Source organism: Lepus europaeus, chromosome 6 (assembly GCF_033115175.1).
Source record: "Lepus europaeus isolate LE1 chromosome 6, mLepTim1.pri, whole genome shotgun sequence".
Lineage (NCBI taxonomy): Eukaryota > Metazoa > Chordata > Mammalia > Lagomorpha > Leporidae > Lepus > Lepus europaeus.
The window spans coordinates 128,079,618-128,102,935 of record NC_084832.1 but is presented as its reverse complement, the minus strand read 5'-3'; the positions used below and the strand labels follow the sequence as shown (position 1 = coordinate 128,102,935).

Sequence of the window (23,318 nt, the reverse complement as noted above, 5' to 3'; positions counted from 1 at the left end):
CGTAGGCCGAGCCGCCCGTGTCCAGCACGCCCTCGGCCAGCGGCGATCAGCACGTGGAGAGCCAGCCTGCGAGTGCAGGGCGCCGGACGCCGCGGCCGCTCGGCTCCGCGCCACCTCCGTGCTCGCGGCCCCCGGGGCGTCCCGCCCGCGCCCCGCGCCCCGCGCCCCGCCGCACGCTGACCTCGCGGCCGGCCCCGGGCGCGCCAAGCGTCCGGCTTCCGGGCGGGGCGGGCCGGCCGCCGGGCAGTGGGCGGGGAAGGGGCGGCGCGGGCGGGGACGCGCGGCGCCCGCGGCTGCGCGGAGCCGCTCCCTGCGCGGCGGGTCGCCGGGGCCGGCGGCGGGCGCGGGGAGCGGGCCGCGATGCGGCGCTACCTGCGCGTCGTGGCGCTGGGCCTGGCCTGCGGCTTCTGCTCGCTGCTCTACGCCTTCAGCCAGCTCGCCGCGGGCCCCGAGCGCGGCGCGGGCGGGGAGCCGCGGGCCGCGGCGGCCTCCTGGCTGGCGGGCGGCGGGCGCGGCGTCGTGAGCGGGGCGGGCAGCGCGGGCCCCGCGGCGCGTCCCGGCCGGGCGGACAGGTACGGGCGGCCGCGTGGGCACAGCGGGGCCGGGGGCGCGCCGGGGCTCGGGGGCCGGGGCGGAGGCGGGGGCGCGCGGGGCGGGGGGCGGGGTCTGCCGGGCCAGGGCTGCTCGCGCGTCCCGGCCGCCGGCCCGGGCGAACCGGCTGCTCCGCCCGGGCGCGCCACGCCCGTGGGTCCGTTCCGCCCCGTGTGTGTGTGGCGCTCTTCGGAGCAGGGAGAAGTTGGTTTCCAGCCTTTCGCTGGGGGAGTCGGAGCTGCCCGGCGCCCGGGGACGCCCCCCTGGTGCTGGCGGCACCACTGCGGGTGGCGTCGTGAGTCTGCACGTGCCCGGGCGCCCGCGCTGTGCGTTTTCTTCCTGGGATCACTCGGTGTACCCCGAAGCTGGTGGGGAGTTAAGAATGGCGATCCTTAGCCATGGCCTGGTCTGCGGGGGTGGGGTAGGGCGATCTTGCTAGAAACAGCTAGAAAGCAGCAGGATGGCCTGGGTGGTCCTCGGGAAGTCGCTGCCCGAGTCAGTGTGGGTGTGAGGTCTGGGTGTCTTTGGCGGCGCACTCAGAACAGCTAAGGAAGCCTGGGCGTTCGCCGTGGCTGGAGGTGGGCATCCGCGTGCGCGCCTCTCGGAACCTCTGGGGTCCGGGGGAGCCCCGGGCTCGTGCCTGCAGCCTGCCAGCCTTGCTGGTCACTGCCTGGGTGAAGCCGGAGCAGGTGCCCCGAGGAGAAGCTGCCTGGTCAGTGGCTGTGTCTTGAGAGTCAGAGACCCGAGTTCCCAAGATAAGGAGGACAGGCGGATACTTCAGTGCCTTTAACCACTACTTTCCTGCTTTTTAAAAAGTTTGCGTTAAAGAGCTGAAGAGAGCGTGGTAGTGGGAGCCCCTGTGTACTGGCCCAGTTCCCCTCCACCCTCCGTGCCCTTAGAGGGCCAGGGCTGAGGGGGGAGCGCACACCTGGGTTTCCGTGTGAGTGACAGGGCTCAGCTCCTCAGGCTTGATCCCCTGCTGCCTGCGGGTCCAGGCTGGCAGGGGGCTGCCGTCAGGGTGCAGACTGGGCCAGGCCTGTCACCCTGAGTGTCAGTCCTGGGAGGGGCAGGGACGGCTGACCTGGGGGAGCCCACAGAAAATGGCAGGTGGAAGCCGTGCTGTGTATGCTCTGGGGCTGCTGGGCGGCGGCTGAATTAGGGCCTGGATGGGATTGTAAAGGAGCGGCCTCAGACCTCAGAGCCTGGCGGTGCAGGGTGAGGTCAGCATTGCACCTGCCACGGGAACGTGCCTGTTCCCAGCTTGCCCCCGCAGCAGGCTTTTATCAGCTTGTATTTACTTTGCCGGGCGGTGTTTAGGAGGTAGCTTGGTATTTAGGAGAGCGCGGAGTGTGATGTGTCAGAGCTGAGTCGGCCCCAAGGCTGCTGTTGATGGGGTCTCTGTCCAGGTCCCAGCGCGGGGCTGGCAGTGTGTGAAGCCGCCCTGGAGAAGGCTCTGTCACACTGGCGCAGAAGCCGACGTTTGGGCAGAGAGGCCTCCGGAAACTCTGGCTGGTGCCCTTGGACCTGTGGTTTGATTTGGTCAGGCAAGTCCCTAGGGCGTCATGATTGTATTTCAGAGATTTCTAACATCTTCGTACAGAACTTAGAGGTAGAACAACTTCGTTAGGCTACTGTGGGATGTAGAGGTTTTGTTGTTGTTTTTTAAGATTTTGTTTTATTTATTTGAAAGTTGGAGATACAAGAGGGAGAGGCAGAGGGAGGGAGAGGCAAAGATCTTCCTTCTGCTGGTTCACTCCCCAAAAGGCCGCAACAGCTAGGGCTGTGCCAGGCCGAAGCCAGGAGCTTAGAACTCCATCCTGGACTCCTGCATGGGTAGCAGGGGGCCCAAGCACCATCTTTCCTAATGCTGCTTTCCCAGGCCCGTTAGCAGGGAGCCAGATCAGAGTGGAGCAGCTGGGACTCCAACTGGTGCTCATATGAGATGCCCACAGCGGCTTAACCTTCGCATCACAGCAGTGGGCTGTGGGGGTAGCGTCTCTTTCTTTCTTTTTCTTTCTTTTTTTTTTTTTTTTTGTTTTTTGACAGGCAGAGTTAGAGACAGAGGAGACAGAGAGAAAAGTCTTCCTTCCATTGGTTCACCCCCCAAATGGCTACCACGGCCCGCACGCTGCGCCGATCCAAAGCCAGGAGCCAGATGCTTCTTCCTGGTCTCCTGTGCCGGTGCAGGGCCCAAGCACTTGGGCCATCCTCCACTGCCTTCCCGGGCCACAGCAGAGAGCTGGACTGGAAGAGGGGCAACTGGGACAGAATCCAGTGCCCCAACTGGGACTAGAACCCGGGGTGCCGGCGCTGCAGGTGGAGGATTAGCCAAGTGAGCCGCGGCGCCGGCCTACTCTGTGTGTGATCATTTGGTCACCGTGCATGTATATGGCAGCAGCATTAGAACTGAGTATCCCCTGGTTGCTGTCCACTGTCCACCTTTCAAGGTGAGGGTTTCTTCCGTGCAGGGTGTGGAGAACGGGGCTGCGAGGAAAGCCGGCGCCCTCTCTCTTACTTCTTCTGATGTCCTCGTACCTGAAAGGTTGGAGCTGATGTAGCTCTGTTTCATTTAGAATTCAGTACTCATTCTCAGTGTGTACTGAATAGCCTTCGTTGGTCACCTCTTAACTTATTCCTTGCACAGAATTCCGTGGCCACAGAGTACTTGGAAGGATCCTTAAAGTATGCACTTTAACACAATGGGAACTCTTCAGGGAGAGGTCTCACCGCTCGTTGTGTTGTATCTAATTACTGCTTAAGTAGTCAGAAAATGAGGAGGTCCCAGAGAGACTTGTGTTCTCCTGTGCAGCCGTGGCCAAATTGGTGCCAGCTCTGTGCGTTAACTTCCTCACCTGGAGAGTAGATCGTACCTCTCTTACCTGATTGTTTTCAGTTGTGTTGGGATGCAGCTGACAAGTAGAAAGTTTCTGCACTTGAAGTTTACAACCTTAGGTTTTGATGCAAGCATGTGTTGTGGAAAGACCTCCGCAGTCAAACTGGTTGATGTATCTGTCACCTCTTGGTTTCTTAGTGTGCGTGTGTGTGCGTGTGTATGGAGAGCACACAGCTCCTCTCGTAGATTCCTAGTGTGCAGTACAGTATCTCCAGCCACTGCCCTGCACGTACATGACCTCAGTCAGTCGGCAGTAGCATTCTGCCCTGCTGTTGGTCAGAATGAGCAGTGCCCTCCTCAGCACGGTGGCTGTTTCTCAGCGTCCAGGACTGCCAGAGGGACAGCATTGGAGGAGACACTTGGGGGCCAGGACTGCTCCAGACAGCAGCAGTGCTGGGGACTGTTGGGCCCGGTCCTGCTGCGAGCAAGCTGTGTTCTCAGAGTCTTCCTGTTCTGATGCTTTTTATTCTGTCTCATAGCCGCCAGGAAAGGCTCTGGTCGGCCTTGCGCATCCTGAGACCAGGGTGGCCCTTGCTGGGGGTCCTCTGTGCCCTGTCTGCACCCCTGTGGCTGGGGAGCGGTGGCTGCTCACCTGGGGAGGCTCCTCCGTGTGGGCTGACTCAGGGCGGTTGTGGAACTTCGGCTGGAAGAGTTAATGCTACTTGAGACTTCGTGCATTTTAGCTCCATGGGGTGATTACAGCTCGCACTTAGCCAGTCGGCGTTGACGATGGTGGTGGTGTTGGTAGTGGTGAAACCAGGAGTCCACCAGGCATTTCGGGGACAACTTTCCGGGACTTGGGCCCTCACTGTGCCTGGTTGCCACATGGGAGGGCACCTCACTGTCCTTTCGGGTCTGGGCAGGGTTCAGAGTCAGCATCTTCGCCAGGTCCTGGGAGTGTGGAATTGGAAGAATGCAGGCTGGGGCCGTGGGCCCGGAGGTCAGCCCTGCCACTTGCCAGCTGGGCTGCCCGGGCCCCGGCGAGAGCAGACTGAGGGGTGATGTGAAGTCCCCATCTGGATGTCAGGGCGGTGCCTGGGACTCTGACAGGGCAGCTAACACGGGGATCCTTTTGGTGCTGTAGATCGTGGGGGACTTTTCCCGGCCTCTGACCTCGCTCAGCCAGCTGGCCTGGCAGTGGGGTCCAGGACGCTGCGTCTTAGAGGTTGCTCTGTGCCGTCACGAAACCAGAGACGGAGCTGGGGCTGCCTTTTGGAGTGGAGTGTCTTGCACTGGGTGGTCTACCACAGCACAAACCCTTTTTCTCTGGTGTGGGGGTCTTAGGAAGTCCAGGGTGAAAGTCGCAGCAGATCTGGGGTCTGTGGGGACCTCCTTGATAAGGACGCCAAGTGCTCACCCACCGACCGCGTCACCAGGGGTTGGGTTTTGAGGAGAGACTTCTGGCCAGCAAGTGCTTGGCACAGACCTGACGAGCAGCATTTAATAAAGGCTTGTAATTAACGTAATTAGAATAATAGCCTTCTGTGCTTTCGGAGGGGTCACAGATTGGCTAGTGCATGATTTAGAAGCCCTGTTTTAAAACGCTGAGACAGCGCTCACTCGCTGGAAGTCCCGCCTGCCGCCACCACGTACATGTCATCTTAACTTGGGTTCATGATGTGTGCACTGCAGGAAGCCTCCAGTGTGTGTTTCCTTTGCTCCCTTTGCCTTTATGAGGTTCAGACAAACTGCAGCAGAGACTTCTCTGACATTTAACTCTGTAATCCAGGTTTTTCTGGTGTGTGTGGGGATGTGCTTGCCGTGGCTGTAAACCTGTTCTTTCATGGTTGCTTGAGTGCTGTTCTCTGTAAAGGGTGCTTTTTCCGCTGAGTATTCATGATATTGAAAATTTAGGAAAAAGGAGTGAAGGTCTGACTTAGGAGCGAGATGTTAAAACAAGGCTTCCGGGGGCACGCAGTTGGTCGTCGTTGGCCTGGGCGAGTCCTTGCCGCTGGTGCTTGGTGGTGTGGTGGGACGGGCTCTGCGGGAGCCTGTGGGCACCGTGCTTCCCCCGCCTGGCCCTCGAGTCACAGCCCCCAGGGAGGGTCCCGCACGCTGGGGGAGGAGCCATCGAACAGCTCTTCCTACTCGCGGTCCACGGTGGGACACTTCGTATTCTCAGAGTTCTGCTTCTGGGTCCCCACTCAGCTCCCTGACCCCTCCCCTCCCTGGTACAGTTGTTGAGAGAAGCCTCCTGTCTGGTGCCGGACAGGTGGGAGCCACTGGAAGCAGTTTCAGTGACCGGTGACCAGGACCTGGAGAGCCACCTGGCTGTCTTCACTGCTTTGAGCTGGGAAGCTGGGAGGTGTCTGTCTTCCCATTAGTTGCTTTTGCTGATTCTTTTGTCGCGTGTGTGCACACTTCCTGGTGGGTGATGAGTTCTCTGGGTCAGTTTCTGCTCTTTCTTCGTCTGCAGAACCAGTTTTCTGTTACGTGGGAGATGGCCTGGCAGCTGAGACTGTCTCCCCAGAGTGCCTGGGTTTGATTTCTGCCCCGGCACCTGTGCACGCAGACCCTGGAAAGAAGCAGTCCCTGGGTCCCTGCCGCCCCGTGGGAGATCGGAATCGGTTCCTGGCTCCTGTCTGCAGCCCCAGCCCTGTTCCAGCCGATGTTGGGGAAGTGAGTCAGCACGTGGGGAAGGGAAATCTCTCTCTTTGTCTCTTCTCCCACCGCCGCTTCCTCCCTCCCTCTCAGTTTCTCTTTCTCTCTCTCTCTCAAATAAGGAAATTCAAAAAAAGAGAGTAGAACAATGGATATTTATAAGTTAAAAAACTTCAAACAGATTTCCTTTTTTTTTTTTTTTTAAAGATTTTATTTATTTATCTGAGAGAGTTACAGACAGGGGGAGGGAGAGACAGAGAGAGAGGTCTTCCATCTGCTGGTTCACTCCCCACATGGCCACAACGGCCGGAGCTGCGCCGATCTGAAGCCAGGAGCCAGGAGCTTCTTCCAGTCTCCCACGTGGGTGCAGGGGCCCAAGGACCTGGGCCATCTTACACTGCTTTTCCAGGCCATAGCAGAGAGCTGGATCGGAAGAGGAACAGCCGGGACTAGAACCGGTGCCCTTATGGGATGCTGGCGCCGCAGGCGGAGGATTAACCTACTGCGCCACTGTGCTGGCCCCTAAACAGATTTTCCTATTTATGCAATACTGAATGCCACCCCATACTGGCTGCTGTTGGGTTTTAGGATTTTTGTAAATGGTTAGTAGCTTGTGTTTTCACTGGAGTGTGAAGGAATAAAAAAAAAAAAAATCGTTTCTGCAATCCCTGTGTTTTCTGACAGGGAATTGTGGTCAGGACACTTAGCCAAAGCTCGAGAGGAGGCAGGTGGAAGTCACTGGAACTGGAGATCAGGGAACCTGGCTGCTGCTGGCAGTTCTCCTGTGTTGCAGGATTGGATGACCGCTGTCATCTCCCCGTGTCCATTTTGCTAACTGTGGTGTTTCCAGTGTTTGGCGTTGTAGGTGGTCGTCCAGCGTATGGATGACTGAAGGAATAGAGGGGCCTGGGGGTTGATATGCAGAGGGGGACTCGCACCGGTGATGGGTGGAGGAGCCCGTGGGTTAGCACAGAGCTGGGCAGTGCATGTGGTGGGGGGTGGTGCTGGCTCTGGGCTGGGGCTGTTGGCCTGCTGCCTCTCAGCTGTCTTCTTCATACACCGTGGGCGTCTTACAGCGTGGACGCTGGGCTCAAAGGTTCTGAGCGTCAGGGAGGTAGAAGCTGCTGTACCCCCAAGTCAAGGCCTGGAAATGGGCTGTGCGGGGCCACCATGCCCTCCTAGCTTGTGGGTGAAGGGCTCCATTCCTGTTCCTGGCTGGGCAAGTGTGAGGGAATCTTCTCTCCCCTTCCTCACCCCCCCCCCCCTCCCCAGTTGAGCCTTTCAGGACTGCAGGGCTTTCGGTGTGCTCAGGGTTGCTCAGGATTCAGACGCGTGACCGCACTGTCCGCTGCAGGAGTGGTGCAGCTCTGTATCCGCTCTGTAGCGCGCAGGCAGGAGCCGTGCCTACTGCACTGCTTCCTGGGGTGCAGCTCCTGGCCTGCCCCTCAGCCCTGGCCGAGGTCCCTTGGTTTCAGTATGTGTCAAGGAGCCGTGCCTATCACACTGCTTCCTGGGGTGCAGCTCCTGGCCTGCCCCTCAGCCCTGGCCGAGGTCCCTTGGTTTCAGTATGTGTCAAGGAGCCGTGCCTACTGCACTGCTTCCTGGGGTGCAGCTCCTGGCCTGCCTCTCAGCTCTGGCCGAGGTCCCTTGGTTTCAGTATGTGTCAAGGAGCCGTGCCGACTGCACTGCCTCCTGGGGTGCAGCTCCTGGCCTGCCCCTCAGCCCTGGCCGAGGTCCCTTGGTTTCAGTATGTGTCAAGGAGCCGTGCCTACTGCACTGCTTCCTGGGGTGCAGCTCCTGGCCTGCCTCTCAGCTCTGGCCGAGGTCCCTTGGTTTCAGTATGTGTCAAGGAGCCGTGCCTACTGCACTGCCTCCTGGGGTGCAGCTCCTGGCCTGCCCCTCAGCTCTGCCCGAGGTCCCTTGGTTTCAGTGTGTCAAGGAGCCGTGCCTACTGCACTGCCTCCTGGGGTGCAGCTCCTGGCCTGCCCCTCAGCCCTGGCCGAGGTCCCTTGGTTTCAGTATGTGTCAAGGAGCCGTGCCTACTGCGCTGCTTCCTGGGGTGCAGCTCCTGGCCTGCCTCTCAGCTCTGCCCGAGGTCCCTTGGTTTCAGTATGTGTCAAGATGTTGCAGGTGGTGGATGGTTTGTTTCTTGGACTGTTGAAAATGTTCTGATAAACATGTATCAAGTGGGGTATTTGTAAAAACTACAGAGTTTAACCCTTAAACTTTTTAAAGATGTATTTATTTGAAAATTAAGAGTTACAGAGAAGGAGAGGGATAGACAGAAAGAGATCTTCCATTCGCTGGTTCACTCCCCAGGTGGCCATAATGACCACGGCTGGGTCAGGCCAAAGCCAGGAGCCAGGAGCTTCTTCCAGGTCTCCCACGTGGGTGCAGGGGCCCAAGCACTTGGGCCATCTTGCACTGCTTTCCCAGGCCATAGCAGAGAGCTGGATCGGAAGTGGAGCAGCTGGGACTTGAACCAGAGCCATTATGGGATGCCAGTGTCGCAGGTGGTGACTTTACCTGCTACACCCAGTGCTGGCCCCACACATGTTTTGTGATAAGTAAATAGGATTGTTTATAAGAGAAGCAGCAATGCCTCTGAGTTGAGAAAATTCCGAATCTCCCCTCGCTGCCCCACGGCCCTGTTATCAGGTCAGATCTGCAGCCTCGCCGGGGCTCTGGTCAGGGGGCTCTGGTGGAGGGCCTCGGAGGAGCCTGGGTTGGGGCTCGGCTAGGGTCCCACGTCCGCGTTGTCAACAGGTGAGCCCAGCAAAGTGCAGATCGAGGCAGGAAGTGGTGTCCTTACAGGCTTGTAACTGCAAGCAGCCGTTCTGGGGAGTTTTCTTTGAGACCTGACATTTGTGACCAGAGGAGTGGCGGTCATTCTCCTCCTAGCACAGCGCTCCGTGCTGGCTGTCACGGAGCAGAGGCACATGCCTGTGAGTGAGCAGGCTGCTGCTGGCCCCAGTCCCCTCCGTGGTGTGGGGTTAGGACCTGAGGCCTGCTCCACGTTGGCCAGCGGGGTGCAGGCATGAACTCTCTAAAGCAGTTGTGGGTTTCAGTGAGGTGCATCTAACTTCGCTGGTTTTCCAGTCCTGTGCTTGAACATGCTGTCCAGTCAACGCCATGGAAGTTTTTTCCTGTTTTTTTTTTTTTTTTTTTTGTTTTGTTTTGATAGGCAGAGTTAGAGAGAGAGAAAGGTCTTCCTTCTGTTGGTTCATCCTCCAAATGGCTGCTACGGCCGGCGCACCGCACTGATCTGAAGCCAGGAGCCAGGTGCTTCCTCCTGGTCTCCCATGGGGTGCAGGGCCCAAGCACTTGGGACATCCTCCACTGCACTCCCGGGCCACAGCAGAGAGCTGGCCTGGAAGAGGAGCAACTGGGACAGAAACGGTGCCCCAACCGGGACTAGAACCCGGTGTGCCGGCGCCACAGGTGGAGGATTAGCCAAGTGAGCCACAGTGCTGGCCTCCTGTTGGTTTTAACCTTTTGATGAAAGAGCAGCGAGTTAGGCCTCATGGAGAGAATGAGGGCCGGGGTGGCCTGGCTGGGCGTCCTGCTTCCTCTGTCTGAGCCAGGCCCGTGCTGGCACAGGGAACCATAGACTCTTGTTTTGAAAAGGAACCTTCAAGAGAGAAATAGGTGTTGCAACATGAGGTGTTTTTTTTTTTCCCTGTCAGCGCCGACCTGCAGTCTGAGAAGAGGCCACACTTGATCCTCCCCTTTAGCTCGTACAGCCCGAGGAACCCAGACTGGCCTCTCGCTGTCGCTGGTTCCTGTCCCTCCCGTGAAATCAAACAGCAGGAGCTGCAGGGTCGGTCCCCCTGTGGTCCCCGCGTCACCCCTGACCCCGTCTCTCCCGTGCAGCCCCACGGCAGGAGCTGCAGGGTCGGTCCCCCTGTCATCCGTCCCCATCTCTCCCGTACAGCCCCATGGTGGGAGCGGCAGGGTTGGTCCCCCTGTGGTCCCCACGTCCTCCCTGTCCCCGTCTCTCCCGTGCAGCCCCACGGCAGGAGTGGCAGGGTTGGTCCCCCTGTGGTCCCCGCGTCCTCCCTGTCCCCGTCTCTCCCGTGCAGCCCCATGGCGGGAGTGGCAGGGTCGGTCCCCCTGTGGTCCCCGCGTCACCCCTGTCCCCGTCTCTCCCGTGCAGCCCCACGGCAGGAGCTGCAGGGTCTGTCCCCCTGTCATCCGTCCCCGTCTCTCCCGTGCAGCCCCATGGCGGGAGTGGCAGGGTTGGTCCCCCCGTCATCCCTGTCCCCGTCTCTCCCGTGCAGCCCCATGGCGGGAGCGGCAGGGTCGGTCCCCCTGTGGTCCCCACATCGTCCCTGTCCCGTCTCTCCCGTGCAGCCCCGCAGCAGGAGCTGCAGGCCCGGTCCCCCTGTGGTCCCCGCGTCCTCCCTGTCCCGTCTCTCCCGTGCAGCCCCATGGCGGGAGTGGCAGGGTCGGTCCCACTGTGGTCCCCCTGTCATCCGTCCCCATCTCTCCCGTGCAGCCCCATGGCGGGAGTGGCAGGGTTGGTCCCCCTGTGGTCCCCGCGTCGTCCCTGTCCCCATCTCTCCCGTGCAGCCCCACAGCTGGAGCTGCAGGCCCGGTCCCCCTGTGGTCCCTGCGTCCTCCCTGTCCCGTCTCTCCCGTGCAGCCCCATGGCGGGAGTGGCAGGGTCGGTTCCCCTGTGGTCCCCGCGTTGTCCCTGTCCCCGTCTCTCCCGTGCAGCCCCACGGCAGGAGTGGCAGGGTTGGTCCCCCTGTGGTCCCCGCGTCCTCCCTGTCCCGTCTCTCCTGTGCAGCCCCATGGCAGGAGTGGCAGGGTCGGTCCCCCCGTCATCCCTGTCCCCGTCTCTCCCGTGCAGCCCCATGGTGGGAGCGGCAGGGTTGGTCCCCCTGTGGTCCCCGCGTCACCCCTGTCCCCGTCTCTCCCGTGCAGCCCCACGGCAGGAGTGGCAGGGTTGGTCCTCCTGTGGTCCCCCTGTCATCCTGTCCCCGTCTCTCCCGTGCTGCCCCACAGCAGGAGCTGCAGGCCCGGTCCCCCTGTGGTCCCCGCGTCCTCCCTGTCCCGTCTCTCCCGTGCAGCCCCACGGCAGGAGTGGCAGGGTTGGTCCCCCTGTCATCCCTGTCCCCGTCTCTCCCATGCAGCCCCACAGCTGGAGCTGCAGGCCCGGTCCCCCTGTGGTCCCCGCGTCCTCCCTGACCCCGTCTCTCCCGTGCAGCCCCACAGCAAGAGTGGCAGGGTTGGTCCCCCTGTGGTCCCCCTGTCATCCCTGTCCCCGTCTCTCCCGTGCAGCCCCACAGCTGGAGCTGCAGGCCCGGTCCCCCTGTGGTCCCCGCGTCCTCCCTGTCCCCATCTCTCCCGTGCAGCCCCACGGCAGGAGTGGCAGGGTTGGTCCTCCTGTGGTCCCCCTGTCATCCTGTCCCCGTCTCTCCCGTGCTGCCCCACAGCAGGAGCTGCAGGCCCGGTCCCCCTGTGGTCCCCGCGTCCTCCCTGTCCCCATCTCTCCCGTGCAGCCCCGCAGCAACAGCTCAGACTTAGGATCAACCTGAACGCGTTTTGAGCATCGGCTCCCTTCTGCCGGCTCCGGCGCCCCTTTCATTTCATTTCAGGAAGAGCAGATGTTTTCTCGGGCCAGGGTGGAATTTGTTTGCAGGGAATCTGCAGTCTCTGAAGAGCGACATAGGAGACAGAGCTTGTCTGCCATGGGAGGAGGGGCTGTGAACGGATCAGGAGCCTTCCCCAAGGGAAAGCCCGCTTCCGGGCTGCCATCTGTTCCACCTGAGTTTTAAAGTTCACTGGTGCTGTATGAAAGGGAGAAACCAGTCTTCAACGAAAACCTCAGGTTGCCATAGCAACCTGGGTCTGCAGTTTCGGTGGCTGTGAGGTAGACCAGGAGGGTTACTGGTCACGGAGTTCCAAACCACAGTTCTCACGTGGGACTCTCCTCTCTGTCTTGCTCCGTCAGGTGTGCCAGCGTCCCTGTGTGTTACTGGAATCCCTATTGGATGCTGCCCTCTGATGTTTGTGGAATGAACTGCTTTTGGGAAGCGTCTTTTAGGTAGGCACCGGCCGTAGGTAAGATGAGGTAGCCTGTCCCGGCCTGCCGGAGCGATTCTTGTCTGTGCAGATCGTCACACGAGGAGATAACTCATTTCCTGAGAGGCGCTCTCTTCCCCGCGGGGTGGTTGCCGTCCCATTTCTAGTACGTGGGAATGTCCTGGAAGCTGCTTGTAGGTGTTGATGAGGTCAGCCGTTGTTCTGAGGACGCTTTCCGACCGGACTTGAAGTAGCAGGGGACACCGTTGAGGAAAAGTGGCTAAGAGCGGCTGTGGCCGACATTCACAGATGGGGGTGTCCGTGTGTTCACGTATATATTTATAAATCATAGTACATAAATGTTGTAAACGTGTAACGTAAGATGTGTATATGTGTGTGTGTTTATATATGTCTATGTGTATATGTGTGTGCACATGTGTGTCTGTGTATATGTGTATATATGTGTGTGTATGTGTGTATATATGTATGTGTATATATGTGTGCGCACTTGTATATATGTGTGTGTATATATACGTGTACGTGTGTATATACATGTGTGTATGTCTGTGTATATGTATATATGTTTATATGTGTGCATGCATATGTGTATATGTGTGTGCATATATACGTGTATGTGTGTATATACATATGTGTGCATGTCTGCATATGCGTGTGCATGCATGAGTGCATACACATGTGTGTGCACATGTATGCACGCGAATATACACGCGTGTGCATGTCTATATATGCATGTATATGTGTATATGCATGTGTGCGTGTCTGTATGTGTACATGTGTGTGCATACATGTATGTGTACATATGTGTGCATGTCTGTATATGCGTGCATGTCTGTATATGTGTATGCATGTGCATATATATACGTGTGTATGTACGTATGTGTATGTCTATGTACATGTGTACGTGCGTATGTGTACGTGTGTGTATGTGCACATATATGTGTATGTATGTGTGTATGTGTATGTATATGTGTGTATGTGTATATGCACGTGTGTGCATGGTTGTATATATGTATATGTGTATATATACGTGTGTGCATGTCTGTGTATATGTGTACATGTGTGTATGTGTATATGCGTGTGTATATATGTGTGCATGTGCTTATATGTGTGTGTGTGCGTGTGTGTGCGTGTGTGTGCGTGTGTATGGCATTTGAAGCTGGTTCCAAAAAAAAAAAACCTGCTTGTGGGTGGCTGGGGATGGGAAGGAGCGGATTCCACTGGTTCTGGGCGGAGCCTGGGCCCCGGGGACTGGGAGGGTGATGGCCTGCTCCTGACGAAGCAGCCGATTGTGTGGCCTTGCGAGGGGCTGGGTAGCTCGGCTGTGCCCCCATCCCTAGATGGCGGCCCCTCTCCGTCTCCTCCTCGCTGGGAGGAACAGGTCCGGGGGGCGGGGGGCGGGGGCAGTGGCTTGCGATGCCCTGGCTGTGCTTGTCCTGTGTCCCTGCGATCCGCTTGCACTTGTTCTGCTCCTGCGGTTGCCCGGCGCCGAGCTGGTGCTGGGAACCTGACTGTTGAGTGAGGTTACTGCGGCTCCCTCCTCCGGAACTTGCTTTCCCACCTGTTAGACTCCGTGGGAGTCTTCCTGATGGCTCACGGAAGGCTTCCCGGAGGGAGCAGCTAATGAGACCGTCCGTCAGCCAGGCTCCAGGACAGGAGGTTAAGCAGGAAGACCTGCATTTAAACATTCATTTATTTCAGCTTTTATTTTCAGTTGACTAATAATTACGCGCATTTATGGGGTACAATGTGAGGTTTTGATGTATGCATACATTGTGGAATTCTTACATATTAAGCTGATAAACAGATACATCGTGTGTGTGTGTATACATGTATGTATGTAGATACACATATACCGACACACACACACGTATATGTACTTGTAGTGCGAACATTTAGAATCTTTTCTCTTGTGGGTTTTGAATGCACAGTGAGGTGAAGTGTGGCCCCCCCAGTGGATCTGGACGAAACTCCTCCCATCCACCTGCGTCTTTGCTCCCTCTGGCCAGCATCTCCCCCGCTCCCCTGAGCCCCCAGCCATGAGGAACCCTCCACGGGGACTGTGTTCCTAATATCTGTTAGTTGCATGTGTTGTTAGGTTCTCGCATCCCCAGTATCTTAGACGCCCCAGGAACTGTTGGCAGTTCTGCAATAATAATCTGAAATCAGTTATTCTCCTTACCTCTCATTGCTACGAGACGATTGGGTGCTTGGAATTTTAATTTGGGCCCGTCCAGGTCAGCTCCCTCCGCCTTGTGGACGCTGGCTTTTAAAGGCAGTCCTTCCCTGTGGTTTGTTTAAAGAATTAGTGCCCAGATCCTGTTTTTTAGGGAATTTGCATGCGAGTGAGTCGATTTTCGGCAAGCAGGGCTTCACCTGTGGCCTGCAGCTTCTAAACTCGAAATCTCCTGTGCGCTCTTGACCTTGTGCAACCCGGACCCTCCTGTCCATTGAGGGGAGCGGTAGTCGCCTCCCCCGCTCCTTGGCCCAGGAGCCACCAGGGAGCTGACCTGGGGCTGCCGCCGCCCCGCCTCCCCTCTGTCGTCTCTGCTTCTGCAGGGAGAGGATTCTAGTGTGTGAGGGTGGCTCTGCAGTGCTGCCTGCCCCGTGCCTGTTGCTTTCCGCAGTTCGAGATTCTGAAAGCTGGACTCCCTGTTAGACGTGTCCGGGTCACGCTGCACGCATCACGACGTGGTTACGTAGACGCATCGTCCCTTAGGTGACATCTCAGACGTACAGCCGAGCCGAGCCTCACATTTCACCACCTGTTCAAACACAGACAGCCCCGGTCCTCGCCCTCCCAGGAGCTTACCTGGCTCCTGGAGAATCTTTGGAGACCTTCTCTGCACCCTCCTTGGCTTCCTAAAGATTTCTTTATTTGAAAGGCAAAGGAACAAAGAGATGTAGATATATAAACAGACACACACACACACACACACAATCTCCCATCTGCCCCTTTGCTCTCCAGGTGCCTGCAGCAGCCAGCCAGGAACTCAGTCCCGCTCTCCCACATGGGTGGTGCTCCCCAGCACTGGGCGGTGCTCCCCAGCACTTGGGCACCATGCCTCAGAGGACCTTAGCAAGGGTCTGGATTGGGAGCCAGTAGGCCGCACGGTGACGTGGGGTGTGGGAGTCCCGCAAGGTTTTTTTTTTTAAGGTTTATTTTATTTCAGATGCAGAGTTACTTACACAGACACACACAGATCTTCCATCCACTGGTTCACTCCCCAAATGGCCACAATAGCTGAAGCTAAGCTGATCCAAAGCCAGGAGCTTCTTCCAGGTCGCCCATGTGGGTGCAGGGGCCCAAGCACTTGAGCCATCCTCTGCTGCTTTCCCAGGCTATTAGCAGGGAGCTGGCGCAGAAGTGGGGCAGCAAGGGCTTGAACTGGTGCCCACGTGGGATGCAGACACTGCAGACGGAGGCTTATCCCACTGTACTGCAGTGCTGGCCCTTCATGGATTGTTTTTGTCCTGAAACCTGTTACATGGCTGGTCGTGATTCTGCCTGCCTTCTGCATTTACTGGTTGGTCATCCTTTTTTTCTTTTCTTTTTAATACTGATTTTGTTTATATGAAAGAGTTACAGAAATGGAGGGAAAGAGAGAAAAAGATATCTTCTTTCCTCTGGTTCACTCCCCAGATGGCCACAGTGGCTGGGCCTGGGCCAGGCTGAGGCCAGCAGCCAGGAGCTTCCACCAGGTCTCCCACATGAGTTCAGGGCACTGGGCACCTGGGCCATGTTTCACTGGTTTCCCAGCCCACAGCAGAGCTGGATCTGAAGTGGAGCAGCTAAGACGTGAGCCAGCCCCCCCGTGGGACCCCAGCATTGCGGGCGGTGGTTTCACCCGCGACACCACAGCGCCGGCCCCTGGTGTTCATTGTGTTAAAGCAGGGTTGGGCTGCACTGTGGTGCAGTGGGTTAAAGTGTCTCTTGGGATGCCAGCGCCAGGTATCAGAGCCTGGCACCAGCCCTCGCTTCTCGTCCATCTTCCTGCTGGTGTGCCTGGGAGGCAGGAGACGATGGCCCACGTACTTGGATTCTCGCCCTCGTCGTTGTAGGCGTGCGGCGATGGAACCAGCAGACAGAAAGTTTCTCTTGCTCTGTTTCTCCCTCCGCTTACATCTTCCAAATAATTAAGTTTAAAAAAGTAAAGGAGAGTGCTCGCCCTTTACCGTTTTATTCAGTCTCGTGTTTGACTCCTGGATTCGTTTTCAAATCTGACCTGTTCCTCTGTGGGAGCGGAGGGTAGGAAGGGGAGGGCCAGATGGCAGGTGAGTGAAGCTCAGGCAGACGGTAGGTGTAACAGCAGAGGTTCCGTGGAGGGAAGCAAAGTGCGCTTGTTAAGGGTGAAGGAGCCGGCCGGGCATCAGAGCTCAGCCCGCGGCTGACTCGAGGCCCCGGGTGTGCGAGGCCTTGGTGCGGCTGTGGGGGGTCCCCTGGCCGCTACCTGTCTGCAACTTCTGTGTGAAAGGGTCATGCGGTATGTTTCCCCCGCAGTGTCCCCAGTTAGCCCTTTTTTGTCTCCTGCTGGAAGCCTTGGATAAGGCAGCGAAGGGAGACAGACGGACTCTGTGGCAGTTTTGGAGTTTGCCTTTCTCAGCCTGCACAGTTGAGCCTTGGCGGTCTCCCGCCTCCCTGTCACTCATGGCTGTCACACTTCTGCTCAGGCCACGCCGTGTGCCGCCAGGGGGCGCTGTGCTGCTACCGTTGAGTGGTGTGCGGCATGTCTTCTGTTGCTGCTGCCACAGAGGCGCAGGCAGGGGTCAGAAGTGTCCTTTGGGATAGCATGTCTTCCCCTCCGCAGGGCTTTTCCGTACCATGATCCACACAGAGCGCTGAGGTCCGCCGTTCGTCAGGAGCCGGAATCCTGAGCGGCTGCCTCCCCGTGCCCGCTCCGAGTTCATCCACCACTTCTGTCCATGCAGGAGCCGCCTTGGGTTTCTGCCTTTGCCGTTGCCTTTCCTGTCGCTGGGGTCCAGGGCTGGGTAACGGGTGGGCAGTTCCCTTTGTTGGTTCAGGTGTACACTATGTAGAGTGCCTTCATTAACAAGGCGCACGTGGGACCGCCGTCAGGGCACGCGGGGAGAGCTGCCCGCAGGAATGGCCGGATCCCCTGTCGGAGTGCCCACGTACTCTGCTCTGATCCAGCTCCATGCTCATGTTCCTGGGAGGCTGCAGGTGATGGCCCAAGCACCTGAGTCCCTGCCCCCTCACGTGGGAGACCAACATTAGGTTCCAAGTTCCTGGTTTGGCTTGCTGAGCCCCTGCCATTGTAGGCATCTGGGGAGGGAACCCCAGTGCATCCGGCAGTGCTGTCTCTGTGTGTCTCTCTGCCTTCACAAATGAGTAATTAAAAGACCCAGCCTCATACTGTAGCTAGTTGTGTGGTGAAGGCGGCATGGCAGTGACCAGAGGCTTTTTTTTTTTTTTTTTAAGATTTATTTATTTATTTGAAAGGCAGAGTTAGTGGCAGAGGCAGAGAGAGAAGTCCTTCATCTGCTGGTTTACTCCGCAAATGGCCGCAATGGCTGGAGCTGGGCTAATCCAAAGCCAGGAGCTAGGAGCTTCTTCCTGGTCTCCCACACAGGTGCAGGGGCCCAAGGACTTGGGCCATCTTCCACTGCTTTCTCAGGTCACAGCAGAGAGCTGGATCGGAAGTTAAGCAGCTAGGACTCGAACCAGCACCCATATGGGATGCCAGCACTGCAGGTGGTGGCTTTAGCTGCTACACCACAGTGCCAGCCCCTGCCAGAGATTTTAAAAGTTATGCAAACCTGGTGTTGGGCTCTAGTGCTTTGTGCCAGAAGTGGATTCTGTACACAACCTAGGCTGATAACTTGAATTTAAGAAGTCTTTCCTCAAACCTAAAGGACTTAACTAGAGTTTGACCAGTATTTTTGGACCATTGTAGAAATAATTTTCTCTCTTCCTGGAATCTGGAGTATATGAGCCTGACTGTGTATCATTGAAAAAAGCTATGTGAGAGGAATTTTCTCTTGTGATCGGCACGGTTTAAGGTGGGTGTGATGATGCTGACATATTTGTGGGTGAGATTATGGCCGGGTTTGTGTCACACTAATCTGTGTGGCAGAAGGAACTGAGGCAGAGCTTGTAGGTGAATAAGAGTGAGCTCAGGGGTCTGTGTTTCTGTAAGATTTTGAAAACTGGATACAAGTCCTTCACGTCGAGGCATCGAACCCCTACCCTCACGGGTTCCTTGAGAATCCGGCCCTGGTGCTTGAATCTCTTCTCTCCTGCGCACCGGGAGTCATGTTCACTATGGGCTCCTTGGAGATTGGAGAAAGTGCCAGTATCTGTGCCCTGTAGTTCCTGGAGGGGCCTTGGTTGAGGAAGGCCTGTTGAGACCGTAGACACAGAGATTGATCCGACCTCGTAATGTTTTGGGATTTCTTCTTTTTCTGCTTTCCAACCAGAAGTTTTGAGCCTGGGTTTTGAAACGTGGTGAGTGTGTCTGAAACTCTGGGTGATGCTCTCTTTCCCGCCAGATATGTTCTGAAGACCCAGCCTGTGGAGAGAATGCACCTGGCCGTGGTGGCCTGTGGGGAGAGACTGGAGGAGACCCTGACCATGCTGAAGTCAGCCATCATCTTCAGCATCAAACCCCTGCAGTTCCACATTTTTGCTGAAGATCAGCTGCACGCCAGCTTCAGAAGCAGAGTACGTACAAGAGGCGCGGTGCAGGTGGAGGAGGAGAATGGGTGGTGGTGCACTGAGCAGAGGTGTCGATGCTGTGCCTGTGCCCTCCTGGAGCGGGGGCTGCCCCGTCCCACTCCCCCCCCACCCCCAGGCTGCAGTCCTAGGGCCGGGAGGAGGCTCTGTTTCACACAGGACTGGCCACTTTGTGTCCTTGTCTTATATGTCCAGGTGTCCTTGTGCTGATTGTAGGTGCAGTGTGTGGTTTTCTATTTGTTTAAATTTATTTTAAGGACTTATTTTATTTGAAAGGCAGAGTTACAGAGAGAGAGAGAGATAACCATCATCTCCTGGTTTACTCCGCCAGTGGCCACAACAACCAGAGCTGGGCCAATCAGAAGCCAGGAGCTTCTTCTGGGTCTCCTATGTGGGTACAGGGGCCCAAGCACTTGAACTACCTTCTGCTGCTTTCCCAGGCCACAGCAGGGATCTGGATGGGAAGTGGAGCAGCCGGGACACCAAACAGTGCCTGTGTGGGATGCTGGAGCTGTAGGCAGCAGCTTTACCTGCTGTATCGCAGTGCCACCCCCAAATAAAGACTTCACTTCTGTTTTGAGTGGAAGGAGTTCCTGATCCACTATGTGGAGGGAAGTGGGTCCCTGCTCTGACGAGTGAGATACTTTTATTTTGTAATAGTTGTGATCAATTTGGCTGCACTGGCAGAACACCTAAGGTAACAGTGGCTTGAACATGGCAGTGTAGACAGTGTGGGTCCTGTGGCATCTCTCCCCAGTCAGGGACTCTAGCCACTTCAGACTGTGGCTGAGCCGTTTTCAGCATGGGACTTGCACCCCCTGGTCCAAGATGGTCACTCAGGCTCCAGCCGTTGGGCTTGTGCTCTCTGCAAGCTGAGGAGAGGAAGGGGTGAAGAAGGACTGCATGGGTGGGTGTGACCACAGGCAAATTGATCCCAACTATTACAAAATAAAAGTCCTGCTGCCCAGGAGCTATTGCTGTACAGGAGAGGAGCAGCCACAGGGAGAGGGACAAGGACGCTGTGAGATGCCAGTAGGTGACGAGAACAAGGAGCGAGCCGTTCTTGTCCCCGCCCCTCCACTGATTCAATTTCACACTGATTAGGACTGTCATGCTTGGTCTAATTCTGTTAATTTTTTAAAAAGATTTATTTATTTTTTGAAAGTTAGAGTTACTCAGAAAGAGGAGAAGCAGAGAGAGAGAGAGAGAGAGAGAGAGAGAGAGAGGTCTTCCATCTGATGGTTCACTCCCCAATTGGCTGCAACAGCCAGAGCTGTGCTGATCTGAAGCCAGGAGCCAGAAGCTTCTTCTGGGTCTCCCATGTGGGTGCAGGGACCCAAGGACTTGGTTCATCTTCCACTGCTTTCCCAGGCCATAGCAGAGAGCTGGATTGGAAGTGGAGCAGCCGGGGCTAGAACTGGTGCTCATATGGGATGCTGCCATTTCAGGCCAGGGTGTTAACCTGCTGCACCACAGCGCTGGCCCCATCTGTTAATTAAAAAAAAATTTTTTTTCCATGTTAAATTCTTTGATTTTTGGGTATTGAGTGATCTCAGGTGTTTGGTGTTGCAGTTAAGTCTTTGATTCCAAGAGGTATGAAGGTTTATGTACAGTTTAAAACTCTAGTTTCTAGGCCGGCGCTGCAGCTCACTAGGCTAATCCTCCGCCTTGCGGTGCCGGCACACCGGGTTCTAGTCTCGGTCGGGGCACCGATCCTGTCCCGTTTGCCCCTCTTCCAGTCCAGCTCTCTGCTGTGGCTAGGGAGTGCAGTGGAGGATGGCCCAAGTGCTTGGGCCCTGCACCCCATGGGAGACCAGGAGAAGTACCTGGCTCTTGCCATCGGATCAGCGCGGTGCGCCGGCCGCAGCGCACCTACCGCGGCGGCCATTGGAGGCAAAAGGAAGACCTTTCTCTCTTTCTCTGCCTGTCAAAAAAAAAAAAAAAAAATTAAAAAAAAAAACCAAACCTCTAGTTTCTGTATTTTTTATATATTTAATCTTCATTGTCTCGGTCTCTTCATCTGGATTGTGTCCTAAAACACTGAGGAATTAATCTTCTCCCGCAGTTAAGAGAGTGGTGAGAGACCATTGCCGCCTGGAAACCCCAGCAAACACAGCAAGACAGTGCAGTGCACTGAGCCCTGCCCCATCCTGCCTGGTCGATCCCTTAGTGCAGTGTGGCCCAGCCCAGCCCCAGCCCATGCAGTGTGGTGTGTCCCAGCTCCACCCCTTCCCCAGTGCAGTGAGCCCCTGACCTACCCCCCTCCCCAGTGCAGTGAGTCCCTGACCTACCCTCCTCCCCAGTGCAGTGAGCCCCAGCCCCACCCCCTCCCCAGTGCAGTGAGCCCCTGACCTACCCCCTCCCCAGTGCAGTGAGCCCCTGACCTACCCCCTCCCCAGTGCAGTGAGCCCCTGACCTACCCCCTCCCCAGTGCATTGAGTCCCTGACCTACCCCCCTCCCCAGTGCAGTGAGTCCCTGACCTACCCCCTCCCCAGTGCAGTGAGTCCCAGCCTCACCCCCTCCCCAGTGCAGTGAGTCCCTGACCTACCCCCCTCCCCCGTGCAGTGAGTCCCAGCCCCACCCCTTCCCCAGTGCAGTGAGTCCCTGACCTACCCCCCTCCCCCGTGCAGTGAGTCCCTGACCTACCCTCCTCCCCAGTGCAGTGAGTCCCAGCCCCACCCCCTCCCCAGTGCAGTGAGTCCCTGACCTACCCCCATCCCCCGTGCAGTGAGTCCCTGACCTACCCCCCTCCTCCGTGCAGTGAGTCCCAGCCCCACCCCCTCCCCAGTGCAGTGAGTCCCTGACCTACCCCCCTCCCCCGTGCAGTGAGTCCCTGACCTACCCTCCTCCCCAGTGTAGTGAGTCCCAGCCCCACCCCCTCCCCAGTGCAGTGAGTCCCAGCTCCACCCCTTCCCCAGTGCAGTGAGTCCCAGCCCCACCTCCTCCCCAGTGCAGTGAGTCCCAGCTCTACCCCCTGCAGTGCAGTGAGCCCCAGCCCCACCTCCTGCAGTGCAGTGAGTCCCTGACCTACCCCCCCTCCCCAGAGCAGTGAGTCCCAGCCCCACCCCCTCCTCAGTGCAGTGAGTCCAGTTCCACCCTCTTCCCTGAAGGCCATGAGTCCCAGCCCTGCCCCATCCTTGCCCAACTCTGAGTGCAGGGGTCCAAGCCTGCCCTGCCGGCAGAGCCACTGCCCTGTGACCTGTGTTTCTTAGATTTTCTGTTACTAGAGTCACCAGCACTGAGAATATTTGCTTTTTTGTTGTTGTTGTTGAAGGATATCAGACATTTAGAGTGGACTGTGCCTGTGGTACAAAAACAAAAGGTGATTAGATATTATGCATAACATTAAATGAAAAATGATTAAGATTTTTCTATTTTGAAGATGGTATAAAAAAATCTTCAAGGTGCCTGGCACTGTGGTATAGTGGGTTATGCCACTGCCTAAAATGCTGGCATTCCATTTTGCCATGGGTTGGAGTCCTGTCTGCTCCACTTCCGATCCAGCCCCCAGCATGTGCCTGGGAAAGCAGTGGAAGGTGGCTCAAGTGCTCGGACTCCTGCACCCACGTGGGAGACCCGGAAGAACTTCCTGGCTGCTGGCTTTGGTCTGGTCCAGCCCTGGCTTGTTGCAGCCATTTGGGGAGAGAACCAGCGGATGGAGGATCTCTGTCTCTCTCTGTCTCTCTCACTTTTTCTCCCCCACCCCCCATTTCCCTCTTCTCTCTCTGTAACTGTGCCTTTCAAATAAATAAAATATATATTTAAAAAAACACACAAAGAATTTTAAGTGAATTCAAGCACCAGTGTTGGAAGTAAAAACCTTGCCTGAAACTACATTGGAGGACACTGGCGCAACTTAAGAAGAGATGGCCGTGGCCTCTTCCCTCTCCGTGGGTGGTTGCCGTGTGCTCTTCCGGGGGCTTGAGGTGAACTTGAAATGATTCATGGGCTTGACGTGACTCAGGATGCTGCCGAGGTAGTGTTCCTTCAGACGTACTGTGCTTCTTGGAATGTGTTTTGTTTTTTAAGCTGGCATTGGGTTTATTTCATGATATTTTGTTAGAGATACGAATGCATGGAAACTGTGCGTGGCCGGGTGGTGTTGGGCCTGGTGGCCAAGGTGCTAGTGAGCTGCTTGCATCCCACTGCGGGGTGTCTGGCCTGGCTTCACCCCTGGTTCCAGCTGCCCATCTCTGTGTCCTGCTCAGGTGGACCTGTGGGAGGCAGCAGGGCATGGCTCGGGTAGTTGCTTCTCTGCCACTCATGTGGGAGACCCGGACTGAGTTCTCTTGTTCCTGGCTTTGTTCTGGGCCTGTGTCAGCAGGTGGGAGCTCTGCCTGCCTGCCTCTCAAAATTAAAAAAAAAAACAAAAAAACCAGAAACTGTGTGGGTGGGCAGGTGTTTTTGAAGCAGTTTCTGTTGGTCTGACCCCGAAAGTGGACGTCGCCCACCACAGCTCTGGGGCAGTACAGTTGGTCGCGGTCCTGCTG

At 56.9% G+C, this 23,318-nt stretch overlaps 1 protein-coding gene across 3 annotated transcripts in view; it reads left to right on the top strand.

Annotated features, from left to right (window-relative positions):
* Positions 1–360: 360 nt before the first annotated feature.
* Positions 361–23,318, top strand: part of GXYLT1 (glucoside xylosyltransferase 1) — a 49,747-nt gene continuing 26,789 nt past the window's right edge. Inside the window, exons 1-3 of one of the 3 annotated variants that reach the window (XM_062195074.1) lie at positions 361–572; positions 12,045–12,137; positions 18,644–18,815. In XM_062195074.1, coding sequence (XP_062051058.1) covers positions 361–572; positions 12,045–12,137; positions 18,644–18,815 — 477 coding nt within the window. Of the gene's footprint in view, positions 573–6,077; positions 6,104–12,044; positions 12,138–18,643; positions 18,816–23,318 lie in introns of those variants that run through there. The other 2 variants (XM_062195076.1, XM_062195075.1) reach the window with 2 other exon arrangements.